Source organism: Rhineura floridana, chromosome 5, assembly GCF_030035675.1.
Source record: "Rhineura floridana isolate rRhiFlo1 chromosome 5, rRhiFlo1.hap2, whole genome shotgun sequence".
Taxonomy (NCBI): domain Eukaryota; kingdom Metazoa; phylum Chordata; class Lepidosauria; order Squamata; family Rhineuridae; genus Rhineura; species Rhineura floridana.
Window position 1 is genome coordinate 61,088,749 of NC_084484.1, and position 12,365 is coordinate 61,101,113.

Consider the following 12,365-nt stretch of genomic DNA (forward strand, 5'->3'; position numbering starts at 1 on the left):
TATCCAGTGATGCCCACCTGATTGCACAGCAGATTTTTGCTTAGACTACAGAACTACCTCTTCCTCTACTCCACCTTGCATCCCCCCAAATGCGTTCTGTATGGTCCCCAATCCTCTAGAGCATATTTTAGGGAGAGGGAAGCCAAAGGCAGGGGAGAGAAAGGGGAAGCCCCATTGTGCAAGCGGAAATCACTCACTTGATATTGGATGTCATTCATTGAAATGAAGCTAGATAGCACCTTTACATGATTTTAAGACAAAATTCGCAACCTTTGGCCAGGCAGCCCACAACATCCCCAGCCTTTTGCACTGTAGAATTATGCCCATCACATGCAAGGATACTAAGCAAGATCACTTACTAGAAGTTCAAGATTTCAATCTTATAGGACCTTTATTTGGAAGCAAGTCACAATGAACAAATTGAAAATCACTTCTGAACAAATATACAAATGATTGGACTGCAACAAATGTCCTGTACCTTCCAGAAGCAAAGGATGGCGGTTAGTGGTCACAACAGTGTTGATGGAGTCTTACTTGAATACAGAGCTCAGGGAGTTGTGCATAAAACAGGAGTACAAGATGTATATTATATGTTTGCACCAAGTATCTTTCATTTTAAACCAGGGTCTTTTGAGAGAAAATTATAACTGAAATTCAAATAAAATAAAACTTGATTTAAATTAAAGTCTTTTAAAAAAATATTGTCTATCCACTCTGACTCAAAGTATGAGTGTCATGTCTGAAATTTAAAAGGAATAGGATTGCAGACATGCGTGTGACTGGCAAGTCTGAAATCCCCACATCAAATGCAATGCCTATAGTGGTGACCCACCTGCAGAAAGAACTTTATGCTGAAGATGGAGCACACAGATATTACTGTGATAAATGTACCCATATCCAGCTTCTCAGAATGGGAAGGTTAGCAGCAGTAACAGCTACCACTCTGCCTACCCTTACTTGCAAAGGAACTGCTTGCTCCCTCCTAAGCTAATAGCATTTGATGAGTGCTGGTCTCTTTCAGGGATTTCATTGGAGAAGAGAGTGCATGGCAGTCCACCTTCTTATCTTCCATACAGTGTAAGCTACCTAGTACTACCCTTTTTTCTCAGAACTGTCCCCATCAGTTGAGAGCACTAGCATGCATACACTAGCATTTAATACTCAAGATTTGAGAATGGGAAAGCTGGCTGGTCCCCTGCTATTTCTGGCAAGTCCCGAGGGTTCTCTATGTTGATGTACAAAACTTTCCCAAACAGCTATGCTGATTAAGGAGCAGAAGACACTACTACACGACCGGGAAAACTCTAGAAATACTCATTTGAGGAAGCAAAGACGGTGCAAAGACCATTATCAGGGCAGCAAGGATTTAATCCGTGCAACACAGGACCTTAATGGCGTGACTGAAAGCTTCGGCAGCCGGAATATTTGGGAGAGCATCCACTGCTGCTCTTGTAGTCATCCTTGGACATGCTATTTCATAATATATTCAAGACATCAGATTTTCTGGTTTAACCACAGGGTGGACATGAAAATGGCAGTTTATTTTGAAACTGGAAGTCTGACAGCTCTCGTTTTTTTAAACTGTGCATCATAAATTGTGCATTTGCATCATAATTTGGTTACACCACTTGTTAGAGGAACACAGTTTTGTACATCCACCCACAGAAAAACTTAAACCCCGTACCTAATAATAAGAGAGTCTCTGGTATAGCCGCCATCATACTCTGTAGTTTCTTCTAGGGCTTGAAAGTCTAGATTCTGTAAATACAAGACATTGTATCATCACCCCACATTTTAGAACTCAGGAAAGAGCAATTTATTGTCTTTTGCACATTTAAGCTGCCTTACCCTACTTCCGCAAATAAGCAATTCAATCTCCTCCGGTCTAAATAAATATTTTAGGGGAGACTCGTTGGTTACCATGTGGAATCCTCTTCGAAAGGCCTTGAACTGCTTCTCCACTGATTTGTTGAGAATGTAGTCAGAATACAGATTGACAAATTCCTGTTCAATAAAAAGGCAAATAATGCAAAGCAGCTTTAGTGGTCAAGTGTGAATCTCTCTCTCAGTTAACAAGTGGCTACAGAAATACAATGGGAAAAGCTACTGCCCCAAATAAAAAAACAGATTTTTCCCAGGTAAACAAACAGTGGGCTCAAAGCAATCAGACTTTATACAAGATTAGTTAACTTGTATTTAATCATTCAGGCTGGTAATAATTTTAACCTTCTCCAAAAGAAATCCTATTTTTTTCACTCCATCCACAAAATCAAATGGTTGACTAAATAGGCAACAGATGTTTTGAATCATCATCCACTTCTACAGATTTGAAAATATTTCAAAACCAAATAAATCAAAAGAATTTCTCCTGAAATCACTTTACAAAATCAATTTCTCTCAAAATCACCTTCTCAGCGGTTGCTCCCATGCTCGGGCTTCTTTGCCAAAGGAGGCCTGTCTATGATTACCTTTTGTTGGCGGGCAGAGACATTTCTGTTCATATAGGCCTTTGGTCTTAACAGTTGCCATAACAGCTTGTAAGTATGCTGAAATTAGTTTAACTGGTTATGTTTTTATCAGTTTTATTGATATTTTAATTGTTTCTTTGTTTTAAATTTATTTTGCTTTGCATTTTATTGCTGTTAACCACCTTGAGCACCATTTATAGGGATACCAATTTAATAAATTATAAGAAAATCCAGCTTCTTGACAGGCTCAGCAGAGATCATGCAAATATGTTTAAATTATATAATGCATACAGGATGCAGAATCAATAGCCTCACTACTTGTTCTCCTAGAACATTGCTCAAGCAATCATTCCACAACTGGTGGCATGCCTTATCAAATTACCTTTCTGTTTTCATTTGTAATTGGAATTTTATCTCCATTTTCCTTTAAATCGTGCATCATTGGATTACCAAAGAGATCTGTATGAGATATCTGGAAGGTTATCATCATATCATCTTCCACACTTCCCTCATACTGCAACAAGTCTCTCAAGCTCTGATAGAGAACCTGAAATGAAAGGGACATATTTCATACAGCTTTAAATAATTACACAATAATTACACCTGATAATTACACAGTATGCATGAACACTAAGGGACAAACTATATGTTTTAACTTATATACTTATACATACCCACCCACCCTATGGAACAGTCCCCTGATTTAAATGAAAAACAGCTACAGGATGCTGTGATTTTGATCAGAGCAACAGTAAAGAGTGCTTTAATCCTTTCTTCAAAAGCTGCTTTTTAAATTAAAATCATCCTTCATAAGCTGCTTTTCCACATGCGGGGAAGAGATTCTCCCCCCCCCCATAGGTGGAAAAACAGGAAGTGGAAGTCAATTTTGACTGAAAAAAGCCCACTGGCACCCCTTGCCCATTCCTCTGATCAAAGTCACAGCCTCCTGCAGCTGCCTTTCATTTAAAAAAATATACACGCGTTGGGAAACTGTTACACGTGATTGCATGTGTTATTTTTTGTGGTAACAAAAGCTTAACAACTGCTAAAAGCACAGTCTGATAAGGAGCAGGAAAAACACCTCTTTGTAAATATGTTAGGGAATAAGTTTTCCTATTTTTACTATCCATTATTCACAAAAGATTTTCAGTTGCATTTAAAGGAAATGTTTGAATAGGTATCAGCTTCTGTTTTTGAATAAAGTATCACTGAGACCATCGTTGGCATTATTTGCTTTTGCAACTGGATTGTTAGTTTCAAAAAGTTAGCTCTGAATCTATGCTTTTAAAAACTCAATTGTTTGGTTCAGACAAATAGGTTAAGTGCCACGTCTGCCTCCCTTCTACACCCCACCCCTCTTCTTCAGTACACTGACAGAGTACATGTGGTGACTGAAGGTGCAGGTCTCTTGATAGGTTAATGTACAGCACAGGGCCTTTTCCTTCTGTGCTTGACAGTCTGTTTGGTATATTTGCTAGATGACTAGAATGTTTCTAAATACTAATATTTCTAAAATGCACATTAAGCTAACTTTCATAGGACTGGTGCACACCCATTTAGTGATAAAGAGCATACGAAGTTGTCAGTTCAGTTCAAATCTTGCCCTCAGTCACGAACTATTAGGCAAACCACACTCTCAGTCTCAGCCCCCACTATTCAATTTTGAGACAATGCTACTGATCCTCTTTACATGGCTGTTGTGAAGATTACAGGGGTATAGTATGTGATTCACTTTGAATACTCAGAAAATGCCAAACTGTCGTCAACAACAACGAAAATGCAAGTTTAGATTTCTAAACTATATTGCACTTACAGGGTGAGAGTCTGCCAGGTCACGAAAAGTTCCTTTTTTGCCCATTAGTTTCCTGTAGACAACCATTGGAAAATGGACATCCAAAATACAGTTATTGTAAATGGCCAGACCCAGTACAATTCCAATCAGTGTAAACTGTCCTTCAGTTTCAAAAGAGGATGGATTAAACCAAAACAATTTTGTAGACTCATCATAAGTGAACATTCCTATAAAAAATGATTTTAAAATTATTACTGATGAACTGAATAGGAAGACATTTTTAAAAAGAATTATGAAAGCTTCAGTTTAGAAATCCACCTGTTTAGTCACAGTTTAATTCATACGAAAAACAGTGGTTCCCAAACTCCCCCCCCCGGACCACTTAAAAATTGCTGAGGGTCTTGACAGACTACTTAATGATTTTCCTATACATTGTAGCAATATTAATGTTCTGTGCCAGATGCTGTATATTTAATTGTATTTTTACAGACACACCGCAGACCACCTACATGGACAGTAGGTTTAGCACATTTAATGGCTCATCTGTATTTCATTTAGAAGCCTACATGTATAGTATAGCTATCATTTGCCCTCCAAATCCATTTTAAATAAATAGGGCTTCAAATAAATAGCGGTATCATGAATTACCAAGACTCATGAATTCAACCAACAAAAAAGAATCTTACATGTCATCTACAGAGTCACTTTACGTGTTCAGAAAAGTCCCATAGCATAACACACTTAGAATTTTTCTACTACTTCAGAAAGCAAACTGGAAGAGTAGAAACTGGATGCTGGAATATTTCATTTCATACTACTCACACAAGGGAAGTTAGTATTTTAGGTAGAAGATAAATCTACAAGGCACTTCCTATATGTAGGTGGGCATTGAGAAATCAATCCACACTTGCATGTGACAATGGTGTATGGTCTTAGAAGAGCTATCATGTGATTCTGCTGAATTGTCACAAGATTGTGTCGTAGGCTGGAGAACAAAACTAGGAAGGTGCGTTTTCACAGGGCTCCAGAACACTTTACAGAACGCTCAAGGAAAAGAGTAGTTAGAGGAAACAAGAAGAGACACAAACCATCTGCATACTAAACAAATGCAAACTTAATTACGTACCAATATCTGGGTTGAAGATTTCCTCTACGACTAGCTGGAAAAACTCTTTGGAAACTCCTCCTTCATCAACCCCTTGTTCGCCTTCAAATTCCACATACAACTGCTTTTTCAAATCAGCTGGATTTTCCATGGCAATCATTTCTAACTATTGAATAAGAAAAAGATGTTCCTTTAGTTATCTGTTTCATAGATTGTTATGCTCTGGATATACTAACTAAAGAGTCTCCCCTTCCTTCCCTGCTTCAATACAACACACAAGCAAAAACGAAAGCTACTTTATTACCTTAGAAATATATTTTAATGGGCATGCTGAGAATACTGAGACTCAGAAAATCAAGTAGCTTGTTACAAATGATTCAGGGTAATGGTCACAGGAAGTTTGCCATAGAAATATTTATATTATCTTATAGAGAACAGCAGGGAACATAATGAGGTTCACAGTGAGGGGGTAGACGATGTGGCCCACTTTGAGCTCATCTCAAAGAAAAAGAAAGAAAGAAGGAGATGAAGCTGGCTGGGCTGAACTTGGATGGGGCGAGAAGGCAGGTTAGCACTGTCCACTTGCCAGAAGAATGTAGGTGAAGGCTCTGTTAGACCGAGATGGGAAATATATATATATATAAGAAGGAAATAGGGTTCACAAAGGGCTCTAGGAACTGTCCCCAAGGATAGGAACCAAGCAGTTTTCCTTTAGCTGCTGCTTCAGAATTTGCACTTTTGGCTCAGAGTTTGAGAGGATCACAGCCACCTCCAGCTACTACTAACTTTCCCGTAGCAAGAGTGGAGGATGACTCCCATTGCCTCAAAGCCTTGCCCTAATCTTGCAGGCCTCTCATCTGCACTCTCCAACTCCCCCAGTCAGGTCATACAACAGTTTTCTAACACAAAAATAACCCATAGGATCTTAGAAGTTAATATTTTGCATGAGTCTTAAAAGGAAACTTGAGGATAGGCACAGTAAGTGTCCACAGATCATCAGAAGCCAAGATCTACACTGTGACTTAGATCCTAACATATGGAATTTCATGGAAGTAATGCTCCCCATCCCCTCCAATGCCATTAGCCCCCCCGTACCTGCCCCCAGTCCTTCTACAGGGACTTTTGGGGCTGTATAGGTATTAAGTTAACCTTGGTTTGGATCAACTGATAAGAGATTTTGTAGAGTTGAGTCATTTAATAAAACTGATATCCTTGTTTTCATTCAGCCCAGTTTCTTGAAATTCCCTTATACATCACTATTTTGATACAGATATTTAGCCTTTAAGTAGAATGTTCAAAATATCTACTCACACAGCCATAAAAAATGGCCTACTGAAACCAAACTGACTTCATTAACACTTCTACATTATTCACAAAGTGACAAGAGGTTCAAAGCAAGTAAACCATCATGTAGCTTTGCTACAGATGACAAAAAGTCACCAGCTAATCTAGCCTGGGAGAAGTTTGATTATATCCTCCCCATCCTCAGATACAAGAAACACCACTAGATGTTATCAACACCACTAGGATTATCAAGAAAAAGTTCTCTCTGCATTGCACAACACATTATCCAGTCCAAATTCTCATCACTGGGTTTTCTGATGTCTTACGAAGGGGAAAGAACTGGTGAGATTTATTTCCTGATCCACAAGGGTCACAATTAATGCCATTACTGGGGTAATGTATCACTTGTAAATATGTGTAATGCTAACTTTCTTGGTTCTGCTGTGACGGAAACTTGACGCCTAAAATGTGTAAGCAATATTAAAACTCAAAGTTTTACTTTTGTACTACAGGAAGGTATCTTATTTAATTCTGCCATTTGGAACAAAGTCATTAAATCAAACACAAAGAATATGATAGGAGCAATTAAATATAAAAAGGTAATAGAGTACCTTGCTTTACAAGAAGTAGTCATTTTTCTGAAGTGAGACATGCAAGAAGAGTTTATGGAGTGAAGCTATATGAAAAGCAGTTAGACAAAATGTTGCAAACAGAATCACTGCCTTAACGTTATGTTCAAACCAGGGATTGTGGTTTCACTCCCTAACCATGATGTGTAGCCAAAATTTGTTTTTGGCTTATTAATTATGGCTTGTTGGGAGTGAAGTAGATCATGTTCCTTGGTTTGTTCATAACTTAAGCCAGGAATCATGATTTGTTTCCTCTGTGCACTAGCAGGTAGAAGACAAATAGTACAGATGTGCACGTTCACACTAAATTATTAACTACAGTACCATGGACATGTGAACTGGGCTAATACAATACATCAGGGATGTGTAACCACCAGGTCATGGGCAAAATTAGGCCTGCCAGGGGTCCTAATTTGGCCTGCAAGACAGTTTCTCCAAGCCACACTCATCTGCCTCACATGACATCAGGTACAGGGCAGGTAAAGCCCCAGCTACCCAGAAACAATGGACAGCCTTGGAAAGTATCTCCAATTGTTCCTTTGCAAGTGGAGCTTACATCTGGAGCCTTTTACATTTGGTGCCAAATGCAAATCTGGCTGAGACTGGTTCCGCTCGGGAGCTCCAGAGTGCAGCAGATCCCTGCTGAATGCAAACCCCACTTTTGGCAGGAATCTTTGCAGCCTAAGCTTGAATTCAAAGCTTCTTCCTCTGCAGGCCCAGCTTGAAAGCAAGCCATGATTGCACAGGAAGAATTGAGAGTACACTTAGAAGTTGAGTTACTTGACATAATATGATGTCAGGTGATTGACAAATGGGCAGCCCCACCCACCTGTCAAAAGTGTCTTGTGGAAGGTGGGTCCAGTTCCTTCACCCCTTATCTACTTGCTTTGTCAGCCTTCCCCTCCATCTTAAGGGCACCAGGTTGGCAAAGACTGCTTTAATGAACACCTATTTTACAAACCTATTGAATCTATAGTTTACATGAAGATCTCTTCTCAATAAAATTACAAGGTAGAAGGTACAAGGATTATAAGGATTAAATAAATTAATCCTTAAATATATATGAAATCAAATTTGCACACAGAAATTAGATTGACTCTGATCAGCTGAGCCTGACCATGATTGTGTAAGAATTAATGTTTATAAGGGCACTTTGTCAGAACTCAGAGGAATAAGGCAGCTGCATCGTAATTAGAAAAGTTAATCGTTTCAGGATGTATATTTAATGTAGTAAGGTATACAATACACTTAGCAATTTAACTGTTGCACTCAGTCACAATGCAAGTGTTACGCATAAAAAGGAAAGGCTAACAAGAGGCAGCCAATATCCAAACAGGAAAAGTTTACTTTCAGAACAAGAGTAGGATTTCTATTAGCAGAAATCCAACTTCACTGCTGAGCAGATGAAAAACAGAAAATTAGACAACTAGCTTAGAACAGAGCTGAGTAAAACTAGATAAACACACACATTAAATATAGCAGCCTTAAACTGGGTTTTGTAGAACGCAATGTTCCATTTTATTTGCACACTTAATGTAAACAGGTTCTAGTGAAAATCCTGTCCTAAGAGTTTGGAAACTTATTAACTGAAATGTAGATTTGCACGAGTTGAATGTTAGTTGTAACACAGGCTGGGTCAGGGCATGCGCACTTCCACTGTTGTGGAACAGAAGCCCTGAATCACAGTGCAGGCTATCCCTTCAGCTACTGTACAATTACTTAATTACTAGTTTACTATAATTCCAAATTCTGTGACTAGCAATATGAAATTCTTTGTGTGCATGTGTGTGTGTGTGCGCGTGCGAGAGAGAGTATGAGTGAGTGTGAGAGATGTGTGCATGCGAGCGTATGGAGTGGTGACATGTAGCCTGACACTGATTTTATGCCTTCTGCGTTAAATTTTACCTTTGTAGTCCCTTTAGTACCAATCCCTATATATGTATATATAAATGTGTGTGTGTGTGTGTGTAGTATTTTAATTGTATTTTATGTATTTTAAATTTATTTTAATGTTTTTGTGATTTTACCGTTTACAATTTTATTATGTTCATGTTTAATTTTATTTTTGTAAGCCGCCCTGTGCCCTATTATAGGGTAGAAGGGCAGGATAGAAATATTTTAAATGAATGAATGAATGTAGCCGCTGGAGATTAGCGAAGAGTTGAAAAGGGTTTGCTTTCCTAATCCAGCATCTCCTATCATTACTTCTGGAATTCAATTACCAAAGGGGGACTGAACTAGCTTGCTCATAGGAGCATAAAGACATAAGAAGAGCCTGCTGGATCAGGCCAGTGGCCCATCTAGTCCAGCATCCTGTTCTCACAGTGGCCAACCAGGTGCCTGGGGGAAGCCCGCAAGCAGGACCCGAGTGCAAGAACACTCTCCCCTCCTGTGGCTACCAGCAATTGGTTTTCAGAAGCATGCTGCCTTTGACTAGGGTGGCAGAGCACAGCCATCATGGCCAGTACTTCCATGAATTAGTCTAATCTTCTTTCACAGCCATTCAAGTTAGCGGCCATCATTGCCTCTTGAAGGAACTGCATGAAGAAGTACTTTGTTCTACCTGTCCTGAATCTTTCAACATTCAGCTTCATTGAATGTCCACAAGTTCTAGTGTTATGACAGAGGGAGAAAAACTTATCTACTTTTTCCATGCCATGCATAATTTTATACACTTCTATCATGCTGCCTCTGACTCACCTTTTCTTTAAACTAAAAAGGCCCAAATGCTGCAACCTTTCCTTATGGAGGAGTCACTCCATCCCCTTGATCATTCTGATTGCCCTTTTATTTATTTATTCTGATTTATTTATTATTCATTCTGATTGCCCTTTTCTGAACCTTTTCCAACTCTACAATACCCTTTTTGAGGTGAGGCGACCAGAACTGTACACAGTATTCCAAATGTGGCTGCACCATAGATTTATACAAAGGCATTATGATATCAGCAGTTTTATTTTCAATACCTTTCTTCATGATCCCTAGTATGGAATTTGTCTTTTTCACAGCTGCCACACACTGGGTTGACATCTTCATCGAGCTATCCACTACAATCCCAAGATCTTATTCCTGGTCAGTCACCGCCACTTCAGAACCCATGAGCATATATATGAAACTGTTTTCATTGAATTTCATTGGCCATTTTACTGCCTATTCACTCAGTTTGGAGAGGTCCTTTTGGAGCTCTTGGCAATCCCTTTTTATTTGAACTATTTATTTATTTGAACAATTTAGTATCATCAGCAAACTTGCCACCTCATTGCTCACCCCTAACTCTAGATTGTTTATGAACAAGTTAAAATGCACAGGTCTCAATAATGATCCTTGGGGGACTCCATTTTCTACAGCCCTCCATTGGAAGAACTGTCGACTTATTTCTACTGTTTCCTGATATTCAACCAATTCCTGATCCACAAGAGAATCTCTCCTCTTATTCCATTACTGCTAAGCTTACTTAGTAGTCTGGTGAGGTACCCTGTCGAAGACTTTTTGAAAGTCTAAGTACGCTATGTCCACTGAATCATCTCTATATTTGCTGACACTCTCAAAGAATTCTAATAGGTCAGCAAGACAGGACTTTCCCTTGCAAAAGCCATGCTGACTCTGCTTCAGCAGGACTTGCTCTTCTATATGCTTAGTTAATTTGTCTTTAGTAATACTTTCTACCAGTTTTGCCAGGAAATACACTAAACTAACCAGGCCTGTAATTTCTGGGACCCCCCTGGATTCCTTTTTAAAGATTGGCATTACTATGGCCACTTTCCAGTCCTCAGGTATGGAGGCAGATCTGAGGGACAAGTTATATATTTTTTCTAAAAGAAAGAACCTCTTTATTCCTAACAACAATGGTACATACAATAAATTTAAAATCTCACACTTTCAGGCTAGTGCAGAACTACAGATTCATGTTCTACCCTCACAAGTGTGGGAAGTTATCATCTGAGGTAAATGAGCTGGCTTCCTTGGCATCACTCAGTATTTTACTGACAACACCGGAGTCTCCACACCATCCAAATCTTTAAACTATTTGACTTGATCAAGTTAAACAAGTCTAAGTAAGTAAACAGTTGCTACCTCTGCATAAAATGATAATGTTTTCAAAGTTTGTTGAAAACATTTTCTTTTCTCCCAGGCCTTTCCAAATTAGCCTAGTTTTTAATTCTTGATGACTTTTATTGCTATTTTATGATCCGTATTATGTTTTTACAGTCTATTTCTGTACACCACTTGAGTATTCTCTGAATATAGAGTAGATTATAAATTCTGAAATAAATAAATAAAATAAAACATGGTCTAAACCTAAGTTTAATGTAGTTTAAAATAAAGTAAAATGAATAAAATTAGAAGAAAATGCTAATATAACTGCACATCATTCTTACACATTAGACACTAACATCACCACTGGAATTTCAGTTCAAGACTCTCTGACCTAAGTGACAGGCCTCAACAGAAGAACTTCATAGTTCCTCCCCCTATCTGGCACTGCTCATCTTTCCTATCCTAGACAGAAGAACCTGTTTTATAGGTAAAAATAATGAACCACGTTTTCTCTACCTCACACTGAATTAAAGAGAACCAAAGTTCAATACTGTATGTAGCATTCATTCCCCAGATGTCGGGCTCAAAATATATGTTCAAATAAGTACAAATTCTCTTACTAACAGCTCGTGGTATCATACAGACAGCTGTTTGAAGACTTGTTATATTAGAAATGACTGGGAGCTTTTTAATGGTTCTGGGGATGGCTTCTTGAAGGGCAGGCTGGGTTCAAATAGTCAAGATGAACCACAGAAAATAGTGCAATGAGAAGTTGAGTGGGGCAGACACTCTCTCCTCCACACGGGTACTGATGTGGTGGAAGTAGGAGGCAATGTCTTTGTGAAGGAACAATTACCATCAGTTCATGAAAGAAAAAGAAAAAAAGCATTATTAAGAAATTTTACATAGGCCTTACTCATAATGAAGGAATGTTCTGAGTTTTGTTTTCTTACTATTTATACTGGGGTGGGGAACTGTTTCCAGTTGGTGGGCTAGATGCCTTGGGCCATGTTGAAAGGTAAGCAGGGCAAAGTGCTTACTTTGGCTGT

At 38.7% G+C, this 12,365-nt stretch overlaps 1 protein-coding gene across 6 annotated transcripts in view; it reads right to left on the minus strand.

The window, feature by feature from the left end:
- The window catches only part of UBE3A (ubiquitin protein ligase E3A), a 54,576-nt gene that overhangs the window by 3,290 nt on the left and 38,921 nt on the right, over window positions 1-12,365 (minus strand). For all 6 annotated transcript variants that reach the window (XM_061626938.1, XM_061626934.1, XM_061626933.1 and 3 more), the window contains 5 exons: window positions 5,387-5,531; window positions 4,282-4,487; window positions 2,851-3,015; window positions 1,849-2,004; window positions 1,685-1,758 (listed from right to left, as the gene is read on the minus strand). In XM_061626938.1, coding sequence (XP_061482922.1) covers window positions 1,685-1,758; window positions 1,849-2,004; window positions 2,851-3,015; window positions 4,282-4,487; window positions 5,387-5,531 — 746 coding nt within the window. The remainder of the gene's footprint in view (window positions 1-1,684; window positions 1,759-1,848; window positions 2,005-2,850; window positions 3,016-4,281; window positions 4,488-5,386; window positions 5,532-12,365) is intronic.